This window comes from Ictalurus punctatus, chromosome 10 (assembly GCF_001660625.3).
Source record: "Ictalurus punctatus breed USDA103 chromosome 10, Coco_2.0, whole genome shotgun sequence".
Taxonomy (NCBI): Eukaryota; Metazoa; Chordata; class Actinopteri; order Siluriformes; family Ictaluridae; genus Ictalurus; species Ictalurus punctatus.
Window position 1 is genome coordinate 23553809 of NC_030425.2, and position 24303 is coordinate 23578111.

A 24303-nucleotide genomic window follows, 5' to 3' on the forward strand; every position below is an offset into this window, starting at 1 on the left:
CATTCCTTACATCTCTTATACCATGTTAAAAAGACCTCAATATCATTCCTGTATTATGTACATTAAAGAAACTGCACATTACTGTACATTAAATAGTCAACATTTAAAGCGGATGAATTTGACCTGAATGGAACATTGCGTGAGAAATTTGCGTGAGATAGTGGGATGAGTGATTCATGATCACGGCTGCGCTTTTACCTGATGCCTCCGACGGAGAGATGGCCGTACGAGCTGCTAGCGGCCGAGCTGGAGCGCGAGTTGTTGATGTAGGCCACTAGAGAGTTAGGAGAAGTGCGGATCATAGTCTGTAGGTCAATACTGGCGTCTGAAAGTGGAGAGATGGACAGAGCTCTCTTCCGGCTCAGCCTGGGTGTGAGGCGTGGACTGGGAAAACGCGACACTGTATAACACACAGACACACATGATGGGAATTTGTTTAACATACAGTAATCTATATTAATTGCCTGGTTCAGGGAAAGATTTTTGATAGGTCAAGACATGTTTGTTGTATGATTTCTTTGTAGGAAGCTAAAAAGGCCATCTGATTGAGACTAGAGGTTTGCGTAAGGACTGGGATCCCAGTCCCAGTTGCAGGATGCAACAAAACAGTCATTCAAACGGTATTTTTTCTTTCTTTTTAAATGTTGATACCAATTATGAACTGGAGTGATGTAGCTGAGCTTGAAGAAACTCTCAAAGCCTGACAGTCCGACCATTTCTACCGCTGTTTATCCCCCCAGAGTTTTCCAGTGTTTTGGGGCATCGTGATAGGGATCATATTTTACAAAACCCCAAAATACACCAAATAAAAGAACATTTTTGACCACACCCACTCTGATTTACAGTAGGTTCTGCTCTGCCTCTGTGGACTTCCTCGCCTCATCTGATGCTCGTGGCTAAGCAAATTTCACCCACGTCTCCCTCCCATAAACAACAACCCTCATCACTTTATCCACTATTATTCCCACTAACCTATTTTCCTTAATCCCCACATTCCTCTGACTCCCGAATCAAGCTGATAGCAGCCGTTCTTCCCAAAGTGTGCCGTCCCATACCATGGGAGCCTCTGATTGACTAATCCTGAAATATTATTCTCTATTATTCTCTCTGTCTCTCCAGCTAAGGAGAAATCCATGGAGTCGCTGCAGTGGCGGATTGCATTGTGTCATTTCCCCACTCGGCCCACCTCCGTGCTATTTTGGGTAGAGTGTGAGGAGCACGTGTGCCAGGTGAGACAGTGTGATCGATGCTTGCGCACTCTCTCCCCGACACCCAGCCTCCCTGGAATATAGCACAGCCCTATCAATAAGTGCCAGAGATTGTGTCTTCACTAATACTGTAGCTGGAGGCCGACACTGAGAAACTCAACTAGCACAGATCATTTTGGAAAGAGAACACAACAAAACGTAACACGTGAGTCCGGGATCGCACTCAACCATGAAGGAATGTTGTTCTGATATGTTCAAATGTAAAAAAAAAAAAATAATAAAAAAGCCAAAAACAAAAAAAGCCAAAAAAAAAAGAAGCAAAGCCAAATAGTGCAATCAAGTGTCTTTATCAGCTTCATCTCAAACTCACAATGACCTCGTTCTGATTTGACCATGGATGATTAATCATTGCCTATAATTTACTGTAATTATTTAGATAACTATCAACTGTTGCAGGCGTCTATCGGTTTGGATAATGAGGGCAATTTATAGGCTTCGTCAGAATTTAAAAAAGGAACAAGGAGGAAAAACGGAGCAGGTGCGTTCTCGTCTGTGTGTGTGTGCGTAGACGTGGAATATTTATGGAAAATTTCTTTATCGTCTTTATCGCAGCCAGCAATTTTAGGTTAGCGGAACTTAAAGTTCTGGGCATGTTAGGCTCCAAGATCCTCCAATCTGCCATGAGGTTGTTTTGTCTATTTTTTTTGGGCGACATTCTAATAACATCGCGTTGAAGGGTAAAATGATCCGAACGTTTGTTTGTTGTTTTGGCGTAAGCGTGTCTCTATTAAGAAAGCTTTCACATATGCAGTGTTTCGAAAGTCTGACTTTAGTCGAAAGTCGAAACCTGGTGCGTTTTACTTTGGGCTGGAATCGCAAAACAGAAACGCAACAGCAAATCAGAAAACACAACAAAACAACAACACAATAAAAATCTAACAGCATAAACTACAAACACAGCGGCAAACTCAATGACAAATGTTTTCACAAGTGTGTCAGTAAACATGTACATTCGCAGTAGTGTTTTTGCTTTTGTTGTGTTTTCTGTTGTGTTTTTGATTTTATTGTGTTTTCTGTTGTGTTTTTGTCACTGCACTTTTTGAGTTTCTGTTGTGTTTGTGGTTGCGTTTGTTTTTTATTTGTTGTTTTTGCGCTTGTTGTGTGTTCAGTTTTGTTTGTGGTTTTGTGATTGCACTTTGAGTTTCTATTATGTTTGTTTTTCTTTTTTTATTTGTTGTTTTGTCTGTTGTGTTTTTGCTTTTGTCATTGCACTTTCTGAGTTTCTGTTGGGTTTGTGGTTGTGTTTTTCTGTTTCTTTTTAATTTGTTGTGTTTTTGGTTTTGTTGTTGTGTTTTCTGTTGTGTTTTTGCTTTTGTCGTGTTTTCTGTTGTGTTTGTGGTTGCTTTTTTTTTTTTTTGCTTTTTGGTTTTGTTGTTGTGATTTTGATTTGCTGTGGTATGTTTAGACTTACTGTTCCATTTTCTGATTTGCTGCTGTGATTTTCATTAACATGTTTTGCACATCTAGGCCACTCTACAGTTTGTTTATGATAGTACTGTTAGACACTGGCCTGTAGTATTTGTGCCAGTATGAAGATATGATTTTGACAGATAATACAAAGCACTTATGTAAGTCACTCTGTATTATAAGGACATCTGCCAAATCACTGCCTGTGAGAGGTGAACCCCAGTGTGTGAACGTGATTCATCCCAAATTCAACTGCAGAAAGTGACTGAAATTTTTTTTCATTTTTTTCATTTTTCATTCCCACCGTGGCCTGTGTGTGCGGAGTTTGCATGTTCTCCCCGTGCTGCGGGGGTTTCCTCCAGGTACTCCGGTTTCCTCCCCCAGTCTAAAGACATGCATGGTAGGCTGACTGGCATGTCTAAAGTGTTCATAGTGTATGAGTGTGTGTGTGAATGTGTATGTGATTGTGCCCTGCGATGGGATAGGCTCCAGGTTCCCCTTGACCCAGAAGTATAAGCGGTATAGAAAATGGATGGATGTATAATGGGTTGTGATGATCTCTGTCAAAATTCGAAGTGTTCATGAAGAATAATATTAAAAAAAAAGCAATGGCAGATAAGATTGAAAAATGATCAAGTTAAAATGTTATTTATAATAATAGCTGTAAATTAATAGTCTGTGCTTGTTTGTTTTTTATTATTTTGTATAAAATTGAAACGGTGTATCAACGTACATCTCTGTCCAATTGTCTTTAAACATTCTGTTTTATTTGACTTTTACATTTTCATAACAAGCCATGTTGTCACTTCAGAAATCAGACCAGAGGGTAAATATTTAATAAATTAAAAACAATCAAACAAAGTCTGTGAAAACTTTCCTGCCTCCAGCTAAATAATTTACATAAATGGATGTGATTGGCCACAACAAAGTGCTACCGAAGCCGTGATGATTCACGGAAAAATAAATAAATATACAAATAAATAAATAAACTAGAGCCACTACATTGCAGCCAATTTTTTCATGTTGATCAGGACTGCTAAGGTTTTTTTTTTTTGAGCATTCAGTGCAATCTTCTGAAATGAGTTCCTGGGTCTCCATCCAGAGAGCAACATTTTCACTTCAACTCTAATGACACAAACAGACTAATAGTTGCTATAAATTCAGCTAAAAGAATGAAAATTTGGGCTTTTTTATTACTAAAGTTGCGATATAATATAATGTAATGTAACCTAAGGTCTTGTTTGGAGAGCTATAGGAAAACAAGTTTTTTTCTAGGGTATAGGTTAAAGGTGTTGGTTAGTGTGTTTGGTGTTCCAAAGTGAAAAATTCTCTGTTTTAACTCAACAGGTGCGAGGCATTAGTGCCGGTGTTGGCAAACGCATGTGTGAGTATGTGTGTGTGATTAGGGGTTGTAACCAGAAGCTCTGGCAACTGGACGTCCATAATGATTCCATCACATCTGGTGCCAACACAAGCAAGCTTACACAAACCATTCCTCTGTAAGTGTGTATGTGTGTGTGTGTGTGTGTTTGTGAGTGCGTTTGTGTGTGTGTATACACATTCCCTACTGAGCTCACAGCTAATAAGTAATCCTCCAGCTTTGTAGCTGTGAAGGTCATTACTTTTAGCATGAGCTAATGGTTCTGTGTAATTATAAAAGCATTCGTTTCGGCACTTGGGCCCCTACCAGACGTTTAGCACCAACAACTTTTAGAAGCTGCATCCCAAATTATTAAGACACCATCAGAATTCGTGCACACCAGACATTACATTAGCCGTGATTTCGCTTTCTTTTAAGAGGATGGATCTAGAGTACACATTTACAGATGTGTGTATGTAAAGATTATATGGCTAGCCACACTGCTGTGACGTGAGGCCTTTATAGTGAGCCTGTTATGGTATTTGCATGGCGTTAATGGGGGTGAGGGGGAGTGTGTGGGACATGAGATGCTCAGCCTTGGCACTCATATTTGTCTCTGTTACGCCCTCACCTCAGGGGAGATGTGTTTATTAATGTGCCACTTCCCTTGATAAATGGCCAAATGGAGAGCTGGGCGTCGCTTGCTCCATGCCTCCCCCTCTTCCTGCAACCTTAGTGATTTATGTCAACAGAGACCGCTAAAAACCTGCCGAAACCCTCACATACCTAAAAACTCTGCGAAATTCCCATTAAAAAAAGAACAGTGGAATGGTGTCAGGACCCAAACTTTCCTAAAATCCCATGAGAAACTACAGCATGAAGGAGAACAGCATAGCCCAAACATACCAAAATATACCATAATGTACCAAAACATACCAGAATATACCAAAACATCCCCAAATATACCAAAATATACCAAAACAAGCCAAATCATAATAAAATATGCCAAAATGTGGCAAAGTATACCAAAATATATCATAATGTACCAAAACATACCAAAATGTGCCAGGGTATATTTGCATTTATTCATTTAGCAGACGCTTTTATCCAAAGGGACTTACAAATGAGAAAATACAAGCGAAGCGATATATCAAGCAGAGAACAATACAAGTAGTGCCACCGTTTTAGTATGTTTTGGAACATTTTGGTATGTTTTGGTATATTTTAGAATGTTTTGGTACATTTTGATATATTTTAGTATGTTTTGGTACATTTTGGTATGTTTGGATACATCTTGGTATATTCTAGTGTGTTTTTGGTACATTTTGGTATGTTTTGGTACATTTTGGTATATTTTAGTATGTTTGGGTACATTTTGGTATATTTTGGTATGTTTTGGTATATTTTAGTATATTTTGGTACATTTTGGTATGTTTGGGTACATTTTGGTATGTTTGGGTACATTTTGGTATATTTTAGTATGTTTTGGTACATTTTGGTATGTTTGGGTACATTTTGGTATATTTTAGTATGTTTTGGTACATTTTGGTATGTTTGGGTACATTTTGGTATATTTTAGTTTGTTTTGGTACATTTTGGTATGTTTGGGTACATTTTGGTATATTTTGGTATGTTTTGGTACATTTTGGTATATTTTAGTATGTTTTGGTACATTTTGGTATGTTTGGGTACATTTTGGTATATTTTAGTTTGTTTTGGTACATTTTGGTATGTTTGGGTACATTTTGGTATATTTTAGTATGTTTGGGTACATTTTGGTATATTTTAGTTTGTTTTGGTACATTTTGGTATGTTTGGGTACATTTTGGTATATTTTGGTATGTTTTGGTACATTTTGGTATATTTTAGTATCTTTTGGTACATTTTCGTATGTTTGGGTACATTTTGGTATATTTTAGTTTGTTTTGGTACATTTTGGTATGTTTGGGTACATTTTGGTATATTTTAGTATGTTTTGGTACATTTTGGTATATTTTAGTATGTTTTGGTACATTTTGGTATATTTAGGTATGTTTGGGTACATTCTGGTATATTTTTGGTTCGTTTCAGTATGTTTTGGTACATTTTGGTATATTTTATTATGATTTGGTTTGTTTTGGTATATTTTGGTATACTTTGGCACATTTGAGTATATTTTGGTATGTTTTGGTATAAACATTGAACCTTTGAAGCTGATCTGTTTGAGCAAAGAAGTTAACATATTGCTTTGCTTCTCATTTGCATAAACACCACTCAATTTTATTACATGTGTGAAATGACTGTAACAAAAATGATTCTCATAAGAACTTAGTTTTTCCCCCAATGAATGTCCTCATTACAGGAAAATATATTAATTATAGGGTGGCAATAATTTTCAGCATTTTTCTTTAAAATCAATATCAACAATTTTTTATTGAAAATAGCATCTTGAAGAAAGAACCTACAATCCTTAAGTAGACCATTAAAAAAAAAAGTGTTAAAATAAAACTACACACAAGACCCATATGGTTAAGCTCAAAACTACACCCATTTCATCCTTTTTATCCCCCATAAGGGGTGCCAATAATTTTAGATTTTAGAAATAATTTTAGAAATTTTGGTGCAGTACTTTACAAGAAGACTATTTATTATTATTATTATTATTATTATTATTAATAATAATAATAATAATAATAATAATAATAATAATAATAATAATAATAATAATAATGATAATTAACTGCACTTCTCATTACTTGACATCGCTCATGTTTTTAGGAGCTAAAAGTGGAACCTTGGTAGAAAGAGACACCATAAATTTGGTAAAACAACCACACAGCCATGTTGGAAAACTTTACACTATAGCATTGGGCTTCTTGATAGCTTACAAAATACAAACTGCCTGGCATTCTAAGAGAAAGTGATGTCTACTCAGTCTGTTTTTCCACCCAACGTAATAGGTTGAATTCAATCAATTCCACCATACTGAATATGCGCCATTCAGACCAAACTCTAGAAGAATGACCAGGACATCAAGACAAAGTCAGTCTAATGAGCCATTAAGCCACTGGGTTGAACAGGTCAGGGTTTTGTTTGGGGTCACACATCATGTGACTGAGGTTAGAGGGAGACAGTCAGAATGAAACAGGAATGAAGAGAGAGCAGGCCTGAGACCCCATGCGAGGTGAAGCAGGAGGAAGCTGAGTTGCTGTTTGTTATTGTGAGCTGACTGTTTGGCTGACGGTAAAGGCTGAACAAATATTTGCTCAGTAATGCACAGGGTTAGTGAGCTACTGTGTTTTATGGCATACTAATTTTAAATAAACAATTTTTACTTCCAGTTCTTCACCATTGTTTTGGAAGTTTTGCTGTAACTGACAGGCTGATGGGAAAATGAACAAAACATTAACAACTTTTGAAAAGGTGAACAACTCATCTGGGTTTTTTCACAATTCCCAGGACTCTAGGTGCCCGTGTCAGCTGAGAAAAGCACAGCCATCTCCCATCTCCACTACCTGGTTAGCATCTCCATTTCAGGTCATGCAATGAGTCCTGATGGCTAGTTTCATTAAACAGACGTTGATGGATGACGCAACGGCTGTGGCATGCTACAGCTCTGAGAACCGCTCTGAAAGAATTGGCCTGTGCTCCAGACGCCGGTCCCCTTTTAAGGTGACTTAGGAAGTGAGAGATGAAAGCAGGCATTCATTATGTTAAACACACTCACTTTCCTCAGAGGGAAACACTCTTATAAATGTCAGAGCAGCATGTGTGTTTACAGAGAGCACTGGCAGTGACAGTGGGAAAATACTGCACATGTAGGAGTCACCTTAAGTCACTTGTGAGGGGAATATTTTTAAAAGGATGTGTCGTTAGGGTTTATCATAGATCTCCCAGGAAGGTTATCTGAAGTTTTAGGCGATTTCTTATTGACCTAATGTTTTTTTTTAGAATATTTAATTGTGAAAATTAAAAGTCAAACAATTAAGTCTAACAAAGACATAGGAAATTATACCATATACCAAGCTTAGGTTTAGTACCTTTTCACATGACTTCTGTCATATGAAACTGAACAGCAAAACACCATATCTGAAGAAGTTTCCATACGTTTGCATTCACAGAGAAATCCAGATTCTATGACAATACAAATAGGAAACATCCCCAGCCCACCACACATTCACCCCTCCCTCTCTTCAAGTAAAACAGTATTGCCTGGCCTGTATTTACGTACTGAAATGTGATTGGTTACTACATTTTATGACACAATAACATCTGCCTGCCATTTGATCAATACCAGCTCAGATTTTCTGGTGACATTTTCAGCTATTTCTTAATAGAATAAAGCAAAACTGATGCAGTGAATAAATTATTATGTTTGATAAATTTACTAGTCAATTATTCTAGCATCTTCCCATAAATGAATAATTTAACACTTGCACTGTTACTTAAAATGTCATCGTACTGGACATTACGTTAACGTGATTCATGCCTAATTCATATTTAACCCCTTCATACATATGTACTCTTTCCCTCATGGGCTGAAACTCACTGTCCATCGGGTTGATGTAGTCCGGGAGGTGAACAGCAGCAGCGGCGGCAGCTGCAGCAGCAGCAGTGGTGGATCCAGCTGCAATCAGATCTCCATATGGACTCCTGTGACTTGCCATCAGGTGGTAGTAATCAGCTGAGCTGGCTCCGTGAGGGGGAGGAGGAAGACCAAATAGCCCACGCTCCTTCAGGTGCTCATGGGCAACTGTAGAAGGTATGAGAGAGATGAACGAGAGGAGAGAGTAGAAACAGTTTTACATACAGTACTAACACAAAACCGTGCAATATGATAGCAAAGTATTACTTCGTAAACTGTTAGGACTTACACAGTGTACACGCGTGTCTACAAAAGTAATAAGTAAAGGCAACTGGACTTAATATTAAATCCTTGAAAAAAGTCAAATCCTTGATGTTATATATAATTGTATGAAATCATTTTAAAGATTATTTAAAGGTCTTAAAGGGAAAGTTTGTATTTTTTTTTTAAGTATGCTTATAGACAGACACAATAATAATAATAATAATAATAATAATAATAATAATAATAATAATAATAATAATAATAATAAGTGGTTAGCACGTTCGCCTCAAACCTCCAGGGTCAGGGGTTCGATTCCCACCGTGGCCCTGTGAGTGTGGAGTTTGCCTGTTCTACCCGTTCTACCATGTTCTTCCTCCGGGTACTCCGGTTTCCTCCCCCAGTCCAAAGACATGCATGGTAGGCTGATTGGCATGTCCAAAGTGTCTGTGGTGTATGAATAGGTGTGTGAGTGTATATGTGATTGTGCTCTGCGATGGACTGGCACCCTGTCCAGGGTGTACCCCGCCTTGTGCTCCCTGGGATAGGCTCCAGGTTCCCCGTGACGCTGAAGGAAGGATAAGCGGTATAGAAAATGGATGGATGGATGGATAATAATAATAATAATAATGATGATGATAATTATTCTTAATATCATTATTATAATAATAATAATTATTTTTAATAAAGTTGTTGTTGCATAAATTCTTTGAAAAATTGTCATTGTCAGGCAATGGATTTTACTAGTTTCTTTGTATCAGGCTTCTATTGACATTTTTCCAGCCCAGAAATAAGCTCCGTCCCCCAGCTGGAATAGCAGTTCCTTATTTTAACAGATGGGGTGGAGAGAAAGAGGAGCCTTGTTAGGGTTTTTTTTTTATTGCAGTTTTAATCACAGACAGAATTACAAACTGCTTCTTTAATTGGTTCTAGATCACATGACGCTCTCTGCTTCCCTACTATTTGCACTTGTTTTTGGTCAGTTGATGTCTTGTAGTCTCACACCACTTGAATTCCTGTCTGCTCCTTTAACAGCTCTATTCTTGGATTGTATTCTGCCTCACTAGTCTCATTAGATAAAAGCATTTGCCAAATGAATAAAATAAAAAGGTAAACATAAAGCCCAAGTTTGCACACAGCCGTCCAGTGGAAATAATGGAGAGAGCAGAAACTCAGAGCTACAACAGCAATGCACTGTTAACATCTGCACTCAGTAAAGCTCTGTTAAAAGTGTCAGGGCCAATAAGTGTGTGAGGGCCAAATCTGCTTTACACACTCACTTGGTCATACAGACCATGAGCACAGCTTGCCATATGGTTCACATTTGCATACAGTTAAAACGTACTGGCATTATGGAGTTCCTGCTGCGACCTTAGAGATATACATGCGTTTGGAAGTATGTGCTCATATGTGTGCGTATGTGTGTGAACATATTGGGTGCCTCATTGAAAACATTACTACTGATTTCTCACAATTAGTTCTAAGTGTGTTTTAACTGCAGTATCTCATACTCCTCCATATGTGTTGGGGCAAAAAAAATTGTGAACTCCATTGCAGAATTTCTTTGTACACTGATCCATATTTGAACACTTGTGGACATTAGTATGGCATAGGATTAATAGGATGTTGGATGTCACATTTACAGATCTCACATTCAAGGCCATATCCACCTATCTACAAGTTAAAACACCATCCACTATCTCTCGCTACTGCTTTCCAGCTTTATTGCTGTCAGAATCTCCTGTGTGCTGCTTATTTAAGTTTTAAAGCACAGACCCATTACTGTCGACAGACTGTAAAAGTTGATTTATTTGCTATTTGGCCTGTTCCCCTGTTGTTGTAATTCAGTTCTGCAGAGAAAAGTGTCAATGACAAAGGAAACTTAACTGCCTGCATGCTTTTTATTTGTTTTCAGCATCTTCCAATGTGCATTCGAATAGGAAATGTTAGGGCAGGAAAGCTCAAAGTTTTACTTGTGGTATGTTTAACAAATTTAAAGTATATTGCATAATATATTACATAATGTACACACCCAGAATGAAAAAAGAAAACTGATTTGATGGTAAACAGATTTACCAAGACAGTAGAATTTAATGTGAACTGCCTACACAACAACAGAACTAAATTTAACTAAACTGAAACTTAATACATTACTACAGAAACAAACTGAATTGAACTGAAAATGGTTACACTACAATAGAACTGACCTAACCGGAACTGAAATGGACTCATTCTGCAACAGAACAGACCTGAACTGAATCCAGCTACACTACAACATAACCAAAATGAATTGAACTGAAACTAGGTACCCCACTACAGACCTGAGTTGAATTGAACTGAATCTGGCTTCAAGGCAACAGACCTGAACTGAATTAAACTGAAACTGGCCACACTAGAACAGAACCAAATTAAATTGAACTAAAACTAGCAACACTACAACAGAGCTGAGCTGAATTGAACTGAAAACGGTAAACTACAATAGAACTGAAGTTAATCTGAAACTTGCACAAATTCACCTGAAACGGATGCTACACCATCGTCTCCCGAAGACGGAAGGATGCCAGACAATAGAACTGAAATTAATCTGAAACTTGCACACTACAATAGAACTGAATTGATCAGAAACTTTCACACTACAATAGAACTGAATTAATCTGAAACGTGTACACTACAAAAGAACTGAATTAATCGGAAACTTGCACACTACAATAGAACTGAATTAATCTGAAACGTGTACACTACAGTGGAACTGAATTAATCCGAAACTTGCACACTACAATAGAACTGAATTAATCTGAAACTTGCACACTACAATAGAACTGAATTAATCTGAAACTTGCACACTACAATAGAACTGAATTAATCTGAAACTTGTACACTACAATAGAACTGAATTAATCTGAAACTTGCACACTACAATAGAACTGAATTAATCTGAAACTTGTACACTACAATAGAACTGAATTAATCTGAAACGTGTACACTACAATAGAACTGAATTAATCTGAAACTAGTAGACTACAATAGAACTGAATTAATCTGAAACTTGTACACTACAATAGAACTGATATTAATCTGAAACTTGTACACTACAATAGAACTGAAGTTAATCTGAAACTAGTAGACAACAATAGAACTGAATTAATCTGAAACTTGTACACTACAATAGAACTGAAATTAATCTGAAACTTGTACACTACAATAGAACTGAAGTTAATCTGAAACTAGTAGACTACAATAAAACTGAATTAATCTGAAACTTGCACACTACAATAAAACTGGAATTAATTTGAAACTTGTACACTACAATATAACTGACCTAAACGGAAATGAAACTGGCTCGTTCTGCGGAACTGAACTGAATTGAACTGAAACTAGCTACACTACAGCAGAACCCAAACCGAACAGAAACTGGCTACACAGATTTGAACTAAACAGAATTGTATTTAACTACATAGAAATGAAGAACAAAACAAAACTGACTCAACTAACCTAACCAAAACAAACTAAAATTGACCATACTAGCACACCCCTAAAAAAATAAACACAAGTTAATTTAAATTTAAGTGAGCCAACCTCATGCTACAGAACTGAATCAAACTGAGTTACAATCCATTCACACAAAGTGCATGAACGTGTGTGTGTGTGTATGTGTGTGCTCACCATCTGCAGGGCTGAGCCCACGAGCCGCTGAGATCATGGAAAGTGTTGGGCTGCCATGGACCGAGCGCAGGTAGTGCTCCACATGGGGTGAGACATAGGGGTGAGGGGGACTGAAGGGCGACTCGGCCGGGCCGCCTGGTGAGAGCCGGATCAGGGATATATCAGAGATAACCGGACTCCCTAACGCTGGAGCTCTGGGAAAAACAACAACGAAGAAACTGGTTAATAAGCACTACAACATCGAATAAGACCATCTTTAACCATCATCTGCAAACAATTAGGGCCAAGAAAGAATGATCTTGCTATGAGTTTTGTGTCAAAGGATGTTTAAAAAATACTCTGGTAAAATTCTCCTAGGAGAGGTTCAGGCAAAGGCTTGAGGTTGAGGTATATGATGGATCATGTTTGGCTCTTCAGCTTGAGGTAATCTTCACTACATAAATCCAGCAGTAAGACCCAAGTCTCATCCTGAATGAAGGCTGACTTGTCTCATGTAGTATCTACCGTGTCTCTGCTTCATTAAATAAAATGAGGTCATATCTGCTGGTCTTTGGTTGAGATCTTGGTATAGATTTAGACTCAACATGCAAGCCTACAGTGGGGGGATTTTTGTGATACTCAGAGCAGATCTGGGGTCATATTATTGAGTGTCAATCATGGTCCAGTGGCTGGTCTATTTAGAAGCTTATTATTTATTTGAAAAATCAAATCTCAACCAACTTTTCAAACATCTCCTTTTTGCACTTGGGAAAACTTGGCCACTTTTAGTTCATTTCAGCAATACTATGGCTGACTCGCCTTTATTTCACCATATAATAGGCTAAAGTAGAAGATAATTAGAATTGGAAGAAAGTGCATTTCTAGCCATAGAAAGACTATATGAATAAGCACCAGACAGCAACTATTCAGGATGAAAAAGTTGCCTACAGATCTGGTTACAATTTATCCTTATCGGCCCTGATTGTAAAATCCTCTCCCAAGAACCCTGATCCAATTACATTTGGTTTGACATAATGTCTTTTTACAGAGATGTCCAGATTAAAAAGGGTTTATCCAAAGAACATGCGATTCTGATATCTGGACTTCAGCTCACAAAAGCAACAGAGTTTTCTCAGATGCCAAACTTCATTACACAAAGCATCTCAGTTCTCCTTGTCTCTCTGTGTCTCCCCCACTCTGAGAAGGAAATGATTGCACTGTAGTTAAGGCAGCCAGGGATTGCAGTCACTCGACTCCCCCATCATCTCTTTCTTTCTTTAGCTGTGGCTGATTTTCAACCCCACCGTCTTTTTGATGCTTCCCAGACCACACAAAGAACCAGTAGGATATTCATTTGGATTGAAAGAAACTGTTCGGTTTAGGCCCACATGTCTCCTGGGCTGTTTTATAAGCTTTTCATTGCACAGGGCTGAGATTTGCGTCGAATGCCTGATCCCCACAGGGTCAGAACACACCAGTTGGCCAGAATTAAAGAAAAAGAGCCTTTTTGTGAGACCCCCTTCAGACTGAAGGACAAAAACAGCTGGTTGTCGAACCTTTTCATGTATGCTCCTTCAATTTTTCTGTCTTCTAGCCCAAGAAAAAAATGAAGTGCATTGTAGCTAAACCTAGAAAGGTTGTCCAGAAAACTTCATGAAAGATGCTCCATTTCATTTCTCCATAGAGAGGGTTTCAAGTAGTAACCCTTATGATACTAAAACCTAGTAGTTTAAAACCTAATAAGTATAAATAAGTATACTAAAACCTAATAAGTTTTGGTACTTATCCAAGACATTTGTGGAACCCTTTGACAAATACTAGTAAGAATTTCTTTTGATACCAACAAAGTGTCTCACATTGTCCTCACTTTCTGTACTGGTATGAGATTGACCTCAACCCCTTCACTTTCCACTGAGAGGCCACAGACTTCCACAATTTTTTTTTCTGAAGGCTTCCGGGTTGCGCATACACTTAGGCCCACTGAAAAGACTCCAGTGTTGCATGCCAGACAGCTAAACTCACACAGCCAGGCACAGCCTCCCAACCCCTCGACAACATTAATCTAACATCCTCCGTATGGATCTGATCTAACAAATCTGGCTTCAGCATGATCTTATCTGTCTTGAGCAAACTTACCGGGTTCTAGTCCAGCACCCAGCACTCTATCAAACTTCCCTGTCTACAGTATCATCTCGTGTGACTGTCGTCCAGGAGACATGAGAGAGAAAAAAAAACTCAGTTCCAAAGCAAAACCGTCTCTCTTTTTCAGGAATCTCAGGGATGTCATAGAATGATGACATTCAGCTCCTCGTCTGGAATGCATCTCGATTTATGAACTGTCTGACACAGTAGACATGTTGTATCGATGAACTGATCCTGTCTGTTCAGGTTTTCCACTAGCTTGACATCATTAAACTTTATTAAATTGGTCCCCAGCCAATAAGTCATTAGTGGCTGGGATATGTTCCACCCTGTTTTAACAACACGATCACTTGAATTTTAATGTTGGAAAATGACAGAGAGAGTGTTGTGCAAAAAGCATTTCCTAAAGAGTGTTTTGAATTAGTCCGTGTGATGTCAACGAATAAACAAAATGTGCCTTGCCCTGGCAGAGCCTTTACAAATAAATATTTGTATGATTTCAGTTGGCGAAATGAAATTCTTGAAAATGAGCTGTAAAGTTTTGCAGGATAAAATGCTAGCTGCAGGGCACAAAATCAGATCTGTTACAAATTACAGCACCAACTTAATTTCATTTCCCAAAATCAAAAATCACAGTTTTTCCCCAGCATCAATGGTTCTAATTTTCCTACAAAAAGGAAAGATTCAAGTCCTGAGGCATCAAACCTGGGAGTTACAGCAAAGCACCAGGAAAACAGAAAACATCAGAAACCAACTGTTCTAAGCTCCCACTATAGAACTACACTATACAGGTATGGGCAAAAGTTTGGACACCTGACCTTCACACCCATGTGTGGGCCCCAAACTGTTGCATTAAAGTTGGAAGCACACATGTCAAGCCTAAAATGTCTTTTTTATGGTGTAGCATTAAGATATTCACTGGAACTAAGGGGCCCAAACCTGTTCTAACATAACAATGCCATTACGTGTGCTCCATAAAGACATGGTTTGCCAAGGCTGAAGTAGAAGCTCTTGAGTATCTTGCACCGCAAGAGGCCTGACCTCAACCCCATTGAACACCTTTGGGATGAACTGGAATGCCGACTACATGCCAGGCTTAAATCTAGAATGGCATGTTCAACAATGACATATGGGTATGATGAGAGACCCTTTTTCACTTCTTGCTATAGACCTCTCTTACAAAAACTGGTTAAACTCTAGAACTTGCCTCACCTCAACCAAAGACATCCTCACCCTCCCAATATCGGGGGTTTGAAACTCTCGGGTAAGCCTTAAAAGTTCTATGTATATCTCTACAACAGTGGCTTTCTCTATGAGAGAATGTGTAAAACTACTTTAGAAAACTATTGAAAGAAACCCTGAGGTACCCTTTTTAATTTCTCAACTCCAGCTATAAAAGTATACAGTGCATGCTTATAAAAATGTACAAGTCTAGGACTTTGACCTCTTTGGGCTTGATGCTCTTGGGGAAGCCTTAAAGGTTCTAAAGTACAACCTTCTGTTGTAGAACTCAACAACAGTGGGTTTCTCTATCAGAGTATGGGTTAGCTGATAATGTACTTTGTCAGATAACTCAGCGTTCAGACCAAATGGAGATAAAATTTGTCCAGCAGAAAAGGCAATTCTCCGAAGGGGAAAGGACACACAAACACACATTTGCTTCTTGTAGTAATTACTTTCACTTTGGGCTGACTTTATCTAGGTGAACTTTAGGTAAGCCATTAGAAAACAAGAAGGTGGCGATGTGGTCTCTTTGGTTGGAAAAATGGCGGCGGTGTTTATTAAGACGTAGCAATCACACCTTGCTACTTTCTTACTGTTGCTTGGTGCTCATCTGGGGAAAAAATTTGCCATCCCATCCACCAATGCATGCTAAAGGTTTTGTGATTAAATATTTTCCTCTCTCTCTGCCTGCTAGGGTTTTCTTGCTAGCAATGTTGGCAACTCAGATACTGATACTGAACCTTTATTTGGAGCGTTTAGATTGTTGTGGATTATTTTTTTGGTCTGTGGCTTTGAGATGTGTGATTTAATTGCCATGTTTTTGGACTGTCTGATATTTCCCACTGAGAGTAATAACAGTAGCACACCGCAATTATACCACAGACAAACAGCTTTGGTTTTGATAGTCAGCAATCAGGCTGTGTCATAACACTGCCCCATGTAATAACAAGGCAGACATGATGGAGGGTTTTTTTTTATTCCAGAGTTTTTGATGCCAGGCTATTGTTGAAGATGTGCTGCCATGCCAGACTCCCGGGATGAGGACATTGTTTCAGGTGCCCGTGCTGGTGTAGCATTCACGCCCGGCAGATGGACAGTGCACCTGTTTTGGCATTTACCAGGAAGTTAGGTGCCCACGTGAGCCCATTGTCTGGCCTCTCAGGCTAATGGAGGCCTGAGCCTCAGCCTTAATACCCATTCACAAACGCAACAGGGGCCAGGATCATCCATGGCTACATCATGTGGGCGCCTGGCACCACTGAGTTGATCATCACACTGTGTTGGGGTTTAAATTTCTCAGTACGCAGTAGCGGATTTTCAGATCAGATGCTTTGCATCTCTATGTGCATTAGGAGACACTGATATTTTCACATACTTGCAGGTTAAACTTTATATTTGTGTGCATGTGTGTCTTTTTATTGGACAGAGATAAATTATAGTGAGACAAGAGTGGCAGTAGCAAGGGGCCACCACTCTGATTTAGATAAATCACACGTTCTACCACACTCCAACAGTACACTCACATTCCACACACACTCGCACGTACTTTCAACCACACAGAGGTCCGTATTCAGAGCTTAGCTAAATACATGTAAATTTCCAAAATTGCACACATCATTATACACTTAGGTAGTTTGGGAAAGGAGTGTGTAACAGAGGTGTGTCTCGGTTATCTCACTCTTTGATCTTAAACAATTTTAAATCTCCACTTCAGAAAACATAACTGTATGAGATTTTCTGCAAACTCAAGCCTTGACCACTCTACATTTAAAAAAAAAAAATTATAGATGAATAATTTCGGACTTGTAAATGCATATTTAATAAATGTTTTGGCATAGTTTCATGTTCATTTTGTTGCCTTTTGTTGTTCCAGTCAGTCAGAGTCACCTGATGCTGTCAAGGAACTAAGAAATGTGTCCATTTTTATTGCTGAACTTCTATGCAAGTGCAGCTTGTGTAGCTTGTTATGATTGTGAAAAAGATTCAAATATTGTGTACACTCTTCATTTAAATGCGGACTGTTTGAACATGACTCCAAGTCACACACAAATTTGTCTTTATACTGTAGTTAGAGCAATAATGGTAATATTAAGTTGCAAAATAGATGAATAAAACAAAAGAGGAGATTGTGAGTTTCTTGATTTCCCATTTGTAAATCATACAGTCCCACATGGGGTCACAACCCCTAGTTTGGGAAACCCTGCATTAATGTATCAGGGCTATTTTTAATAAAACATGATCGTGAGTTAATATTAATATATACTAAGTATGGCCAGAAATGATCATGATATAACCATGAGATACCAACGTCATGGTCTTGAATTTTGTATCGAAGACTTAAATATGTTGTGGGAATATCATACTTAAAACGTGACCTCCAGTTAATTATTTGGTGGGAACCGGCGGAAAAGTCTATTCACTTCGAGAATTCCCTTAAGGCATTGTGGGTTAATGGTATATCCATGGTCTAATTCAATTGATTTCACTCTGTCTCACTCAAATAAAATAGTTCCCACAAATTAAGTACTTCATGGCAATAAAATATCTTGAAAAGCTTTAGTCTTGGCCCCGGTATATTTACTGTGGCCACACCTTGTTAAAAATAACCACCATGTCACCTCAGCAGCTCTGTAGGAATACACTATGGGGGGTTGATAGACAATATATACTGTAAATAAGACATTATGAGCTTGGCTTCATGCTTTCTAGCGATGGAACCACCAAACAGTCCTGCATGCTTCCCAACGATTTCTAGTTTATCGTGTGAAAAATGGACCATTCTTAGTTTAATCTGCTTCTCACTTACACTTTTACCAAGAGCTACTTTATGTCAGCCAAATAATGTGAGTGGACAAAAGCCTTTTTAAATGATTTGATCTAGTACCCTAAAAGGTTCTTTGACATGTCCCTCCATAACAGAATCCTTAAAAGTTCTGTATTGAAAAACAGAGGGTCACCCTTGCAAAAAAAAAAGTCCGGGAACCTTTGTGAAATACAGACAGATCAACTAAAATTAACTACACTCTTGGAAGAAAAGATATAATCAAGAAATAATCCAGGGTTGTTGGGTTGTATAGAACTCTCACTATTACATACAAGACTGATTGAGTATATTTTCACTTTTGCAGAAATATTATACATCAAAGTATATAAGGTAGACATTCAGAAATTCAGTTAATTGGCATGAGTTTTTTAATTTAAGGTGCTTGACTGCACTTTGGACCAGTTCTCCTGAGGCTTACTGGAGGTCTCCAGTAAAAATAGCAAAAGCTCCATCAGACATCATGCTACATTTCTCTTCTCAGTTCAAAGCCCTGTCTTCAGTTCTGCCGTGTCTAGTCCTTTGGCTGCGTTCTCACACTGAGCGGCACAGAGCACGGGAAGTGTGTGTCAACGCGTGTGCATCAGCCCATGAGACAAGTGGGTGGCGCGCTCCATAGCCCCCGGCCATCTCTGTCTCAAGAATTCCCACAGTGCTCCACTGCTCCACTCTAGAGATGAATCACCCCATCCTCTGTCATTCCAGCCACTTGGAGAGGCAGCAAACGTTTCTCTTGCGGAAAAAAAAAGCAAGGGAAGTTTCCCGGCGTGGTTTGGGTGACAGCTCTGACAAAATAACCAGCGGCCTCATTACGGTATATGCAAACAGTGATGAAGCGCACTGTATGGAGATGTCATGTTAGACGATTAGAGCAGGGACCTCTGACATGGCGCACTGAGACTGTAACAAAGTGGCTTGGCTTGCCACAGGCGACACCGTGCTTAATTTGCTGTGCAACGTCCCTGTAATTAGATGAATTTGGCACAGGCAGAGGGAAAGACAGCTAGATCAAAGCCTTGATGAATTAGGGGTCCACTGTCAAGATCACATCACATTAATCAAGGTAGCCGAGTAGTACGACATGTCCATCCCCCTACCCTGTACTCGCTACTGCATATGATGAATAGGCTCGCTGCTACCAGGCACACCATATGTATCACCATCAAAATCGGTGAATTTAAATGTAAGAACACAACTTCCAGAATTGTATTGATTTATTCGGCCCCTTTCTTAAGATAAACCTGCCTTGGAGGCAGACCTCATTTCTGGCTGGGGAAAATAAAGTAGTTTGAGTTGAATGTACAGTACTGACAACAAAGTGTAACTTCAAAACTTGTTTGGCCCACTTCAGTTTATACAACACAAAGCTCCCAGATGAAAATTCATATGGGACACATGGAACAACTGAGGTCTTGAGGTTACCCTACATTATTGTCGAAGTCTAGGGCAGCATTTTTGACCATGAGGATTTGGTTACACTGGAAGGGAAAACATTGTGCTGTCTTGATCTAGGAAGAAATCAATGCAAAAAGTCACGTTAATTGGAAGAGCATGTCGACCAGCATGTTTCTCTTTAGGCTGGAGATGGCAAAAAGTTGAGAATCTCCACACACAGTGTGGACTGGAAAGGAAATATTAGAGATGTTTGTGTGTGCCAGTGGTCAAGTACTTGTCTGTTTTTGATATTTCATTGGCCCATGATTGGGAAATTACACATTGTCTTGGGTTTCGTTGTGGGAAAATATATCAGTGATTTGAGGTGAAAAAAATGCTACACAGAAAACAGATCTGGAGTTAAGTCATATCTGTTAAGCATCTGCCCCATCAAACTGGAGTCTGATGATTTTGTGGGCTCAGACGTATATCAGAAGCCCACTGGGCTTGCCTCTGGTTTTTCATTGGGTCTCGAACGTAAATGGGCTATTTGGTTAGAGAGACAGAGTAGACATCATTACTTACCCATGCAAGGGGGTAAGGCCATGAGGTTCGTAGTGGTATCTTCCTTCGTGGTGACGTATGTCGATGGGGATTGGCGTGTGGAAAGTCGGGAATATATGATGAGGCCCTGCAGACAAGACAGAAAGACAGAGAGGAGAAAAGGAGAGAGAAAAGTATCGAGGGAGAGAGGAAGAAAAAAATCTGTAAGAAACTTCAAAAAAAAAAAAAGAAAGAAAGAAAAAAAAAACCTTTCAAAGCCAACCACTCTACAGTAAAGCAGAGTCTCAGAGCAGGCTGAGCAGTTTCGTGTAAAATATTGGCACTATCACACAAGAGAAGTGGAATAAATAAATAATCAAAGTCATCCTAAGAAATCCTACATCTTAGACATAAAAGATATCCAACTGGGCTTTCGACAAAGACCTGCAGCCAGACGCTCTTTGAACTAGTGGGAATGATGGAGGCTATCAAGGAGAAGCGCGGCCTCGACACAAACCGGAGTTGACAGCAGGGGAGAAGCTTTGCTCTGGCCTGTTGTAGTGGTGCAGACTACATAACCTTCCTCAATCACACATACACACATGTTCATGCACAAATACCCACATTCCCACATCTTAATGGCCTCAAAACAAATCGCCCTCTGTTGCGGAAAATCAGACGTGAGATTTGTTTTCTAAAGGAACGGGAGAATCATGGAAAGACACAGTGGTAGAAACAGAAGAAAACCCTCTGATGCCTTTGAAATTAAATACAGCCTCATTAATAAAGAGTGTGTGCGCTGCTTAGCAACTTTTTACTAGGCAATGTCGTTGCGCATGACGCTCCGTTTACAGTCAACCTCGTTTATATGAGCTCGGCATTTTCTTCATTATGGCTCCTTTTGTGGGGAATTTTTATTTGGAATGAAAAGGGATCAAAATCAACGCTTTCCTGTAATAAATACTCTCCTGGCTCGGGATGGCCCATTAAATCCAAGCGGGCCTTCATTAGCTGTTGTGATAACGAGACACCGCAGTTGATCTTTTGCAGGACCAAGTTTGTTTTTAGTGCCATAACAGTGTGGTTTTTTGCAGTCTTAAAGTCTTTTACAGAGTTTTGTTTCTAATTAGCATCAGTGTTCCTGTAAGTCCTCTTTCTTTCTCTTTTTTTTTTCTTCTACACTTTCTTCTATAAGAACATTAACACCACTGTTCCCCTCACTTGGCACCAGCATCGCAGATCGAGTTTCTTAGGCTTTTAGCACTTGGGACTAATTGTAAAAGGCTGACATTCTGACATGGGGGATTAAAAGACAGGAGATGAGAAAGAAAGATATGAGGGTCGCCTCTGATGGTTTCTGGATTGTATTAAAATTCTTCGGCGAGAGTGGGAATTTGGGAGAGGTCAAAGGTCACGGATTATTACCTATATCCGAGGAGCCTGTGAGGGGCTCTAGGGGGCCAAACACTCAACAGTGGTATGAGTCAGCACTCTCCATCCTTCTCCTCTTGCTTGATCCATGATGGCATGACGGACAAGCTCAGACTGAAAGCCAGTACTTGACATTCTTTCCAATTTCGTTCTCTCTCTGACTTTTGTCACATTTAACTCTGGTTTGTCTCAAAAAGCTTTGTAAGACCTGCTAGGTTTTATTTATTAAAGTGTTTATAAAGCTTATAGCCTTGGCTTCGGAGAAGTTGGGTTTGAAATGTTGTGATAACCTTACAGATAAACCTTATAAGGTGGGGGTGAATCCAACTTTTGCAGCCTATAATTGGTTAGCCATGAATATAGAACATGCTTTCATGTTTATATTGTTATAATACCCAGTAATTGTTTGGGCCTTGGAGCTGCAGGGTTGGTGCGTGACTTGTTTTAGTCATCCTACCATCTTTACAGTTTGTCATGGAAAATGCCCCTGGTCAGGTTTAATTGATACAAAACACCATAAAACGCACCTGACATTCAGAAAAGAACATGCCGCAACAATAACGGTGTGCAGCTGTTAAAAACACAAGACTACGGAGCTTCGTACGGCAGCGTTCAGATCTGACCTTTGAGCTGAAAAGATTCCTATTAAACCACAGCCACTTCACAACCTCCCGGCAGAAGCAACGCTACACCGCACAATGGAGGTCATGTGATTAAACACAGGCCTTGGTGCTTTCACCAGCCTCTCTGTCCCACGAAAAAGGGCAGGGGGCTATTTTTCAAGTAAGCACTATAATAGCGCTATGTGTGAATGCGCTGTGCTGTGGAGTGGATGCAAGCAAAACAGATTCATTCAGCTCCCGGCCCCGGTTAATGCCCCTTAACTAATGCTGGGAGTGAGTTATTGGAGGGGTGAAATAAGAGGGGGGTAGAGAGAAGGCCCAAGGAAGAGCCGAGACAAACTAAGAAAGAACTAGGTCAGCAAAACACGAGTTGAACACAACACAACTCAAGTCATTAAGATTAATCAAAGGAGTGCACTTATTGCCAGTCTTAAACTGTGCCACTATGGAAAAAGGGACGGAGAATGAAACAGAAAAACGGAAATGTAATGCTTAAGACAGACTTAAGACTTGAAACAGATCTGTACAAACCGCTAGACACTCAAATTTACATGTAACAAAAATCATGTAAGTAAATTAATCTAAATCATATGTAGAATAAAAAAAAAAACATGCGCAACATGTGAAAATGTCTGGAACATAATATTTGAAGTGTACAAATGTTTTGTATGTGAATCATGTGATTCATATGTGAAGTTCATGTGATTTTTCTGTAATAGCCAGAGCAAATATCGCTGATAAAAAATTGATCTATAACTCAAATTATGCATTTCAACAAATTTACATGATACTTTCATTAGTTAGCCTATTTTTTATTTTTTATTTTTTGAGTTTCACTATCAGAGAACCGAAAAAGCAAAAGCAACTGGTCTGATTAAAGAAAACGAGCTTTTGCATAGAAGAAATAAGTGTCTAAATAAACACAACAAGGCCAAAAATCTGGTCAATTATTTCTGACAATGTAAACAGACCCAACCCCTCGTTTTCTGTTGCCCAAGCTTAAAAAGTAGTATTAACGAGCTTTAAAACCCTCCCCACTCTGTGTCATTAAGGCTCCACATTTCTCCACACAACCACCATTCATCAGAGTGCTGCCTCAATTATCCGCATTAGCAGTGTTATTTCCAGAAGTCACATTTTTCATGTCAGCCTCTTTGTCTGGGCCTCTTAGGGGCCGTTCGGCTCGGATCTGCCGCCCCCCGGAGGAGGCTTGGGCCTCTGGTACGCCACGGTGCTCCGTGCGTGTCTGTGGATCCACCAGGTTGGGTTATTCGATCACATGGACAGCTTCATTGTTCCAAGAGAACAAAAGGCGAGCGCTCTGGAGAGTTCAACAGAGCCGTTTACCTGCTTCAGTGAGCTGTGTTCCCCGGGGGCCCACGCTCAGGCCCTCACATCTATTAGTCTTTGGGTGATAACATTTGTTTTAGCATCTGGAGGGAATGGAGACACTTTCTCACAGTCAGTCCTGGGCACAGTGCTGGAGCTGGAGGTTTTTCGTTCACACTCAAGGAGCTTGAGTAAAGATTTAAGTTGGAGCTCTGTTGCGCTGAAATGAAGTGATGGGACCCAATCAGGGTGTACGCAGTGTCATCTGTATCTGTTTAGTGCTCCAAATATCTGGATCTGTATTTAGATTTAAA

General features: G+C 39.3%; 1 protein-coding gene across 1 annotated transcript in view; it reads right to left on the minus strand.

The window, feature by feature from the left end:
* gli2b (GLI family zinc finger 2b) overlaps window positions 1-24303 on the minus strand; it is a 91319-nt gene that overhangs the window by 20979 nt on the left and 46037 nt on the right. The window contains exons 3-6 of the mRNA XM_017478493.3: window positions 20649-20754; window positions 12524-12717; window positions 8564-8767; window positions 199-400 (exon numbers count right to left, since the gene is read on the minus strand). Coding sequence (XP_017333982.1) covers window positions 199-400; window positions 8564-8767; window positions 12524-12717; window positions 20649-20754 — 706 coding nt within the window. The remainder of the gene's footprint in view (window positions 1-198; window positions 401-8563; window positions 8768-12523; window positions 12718-20648; window positions 20755-24303) is intronic.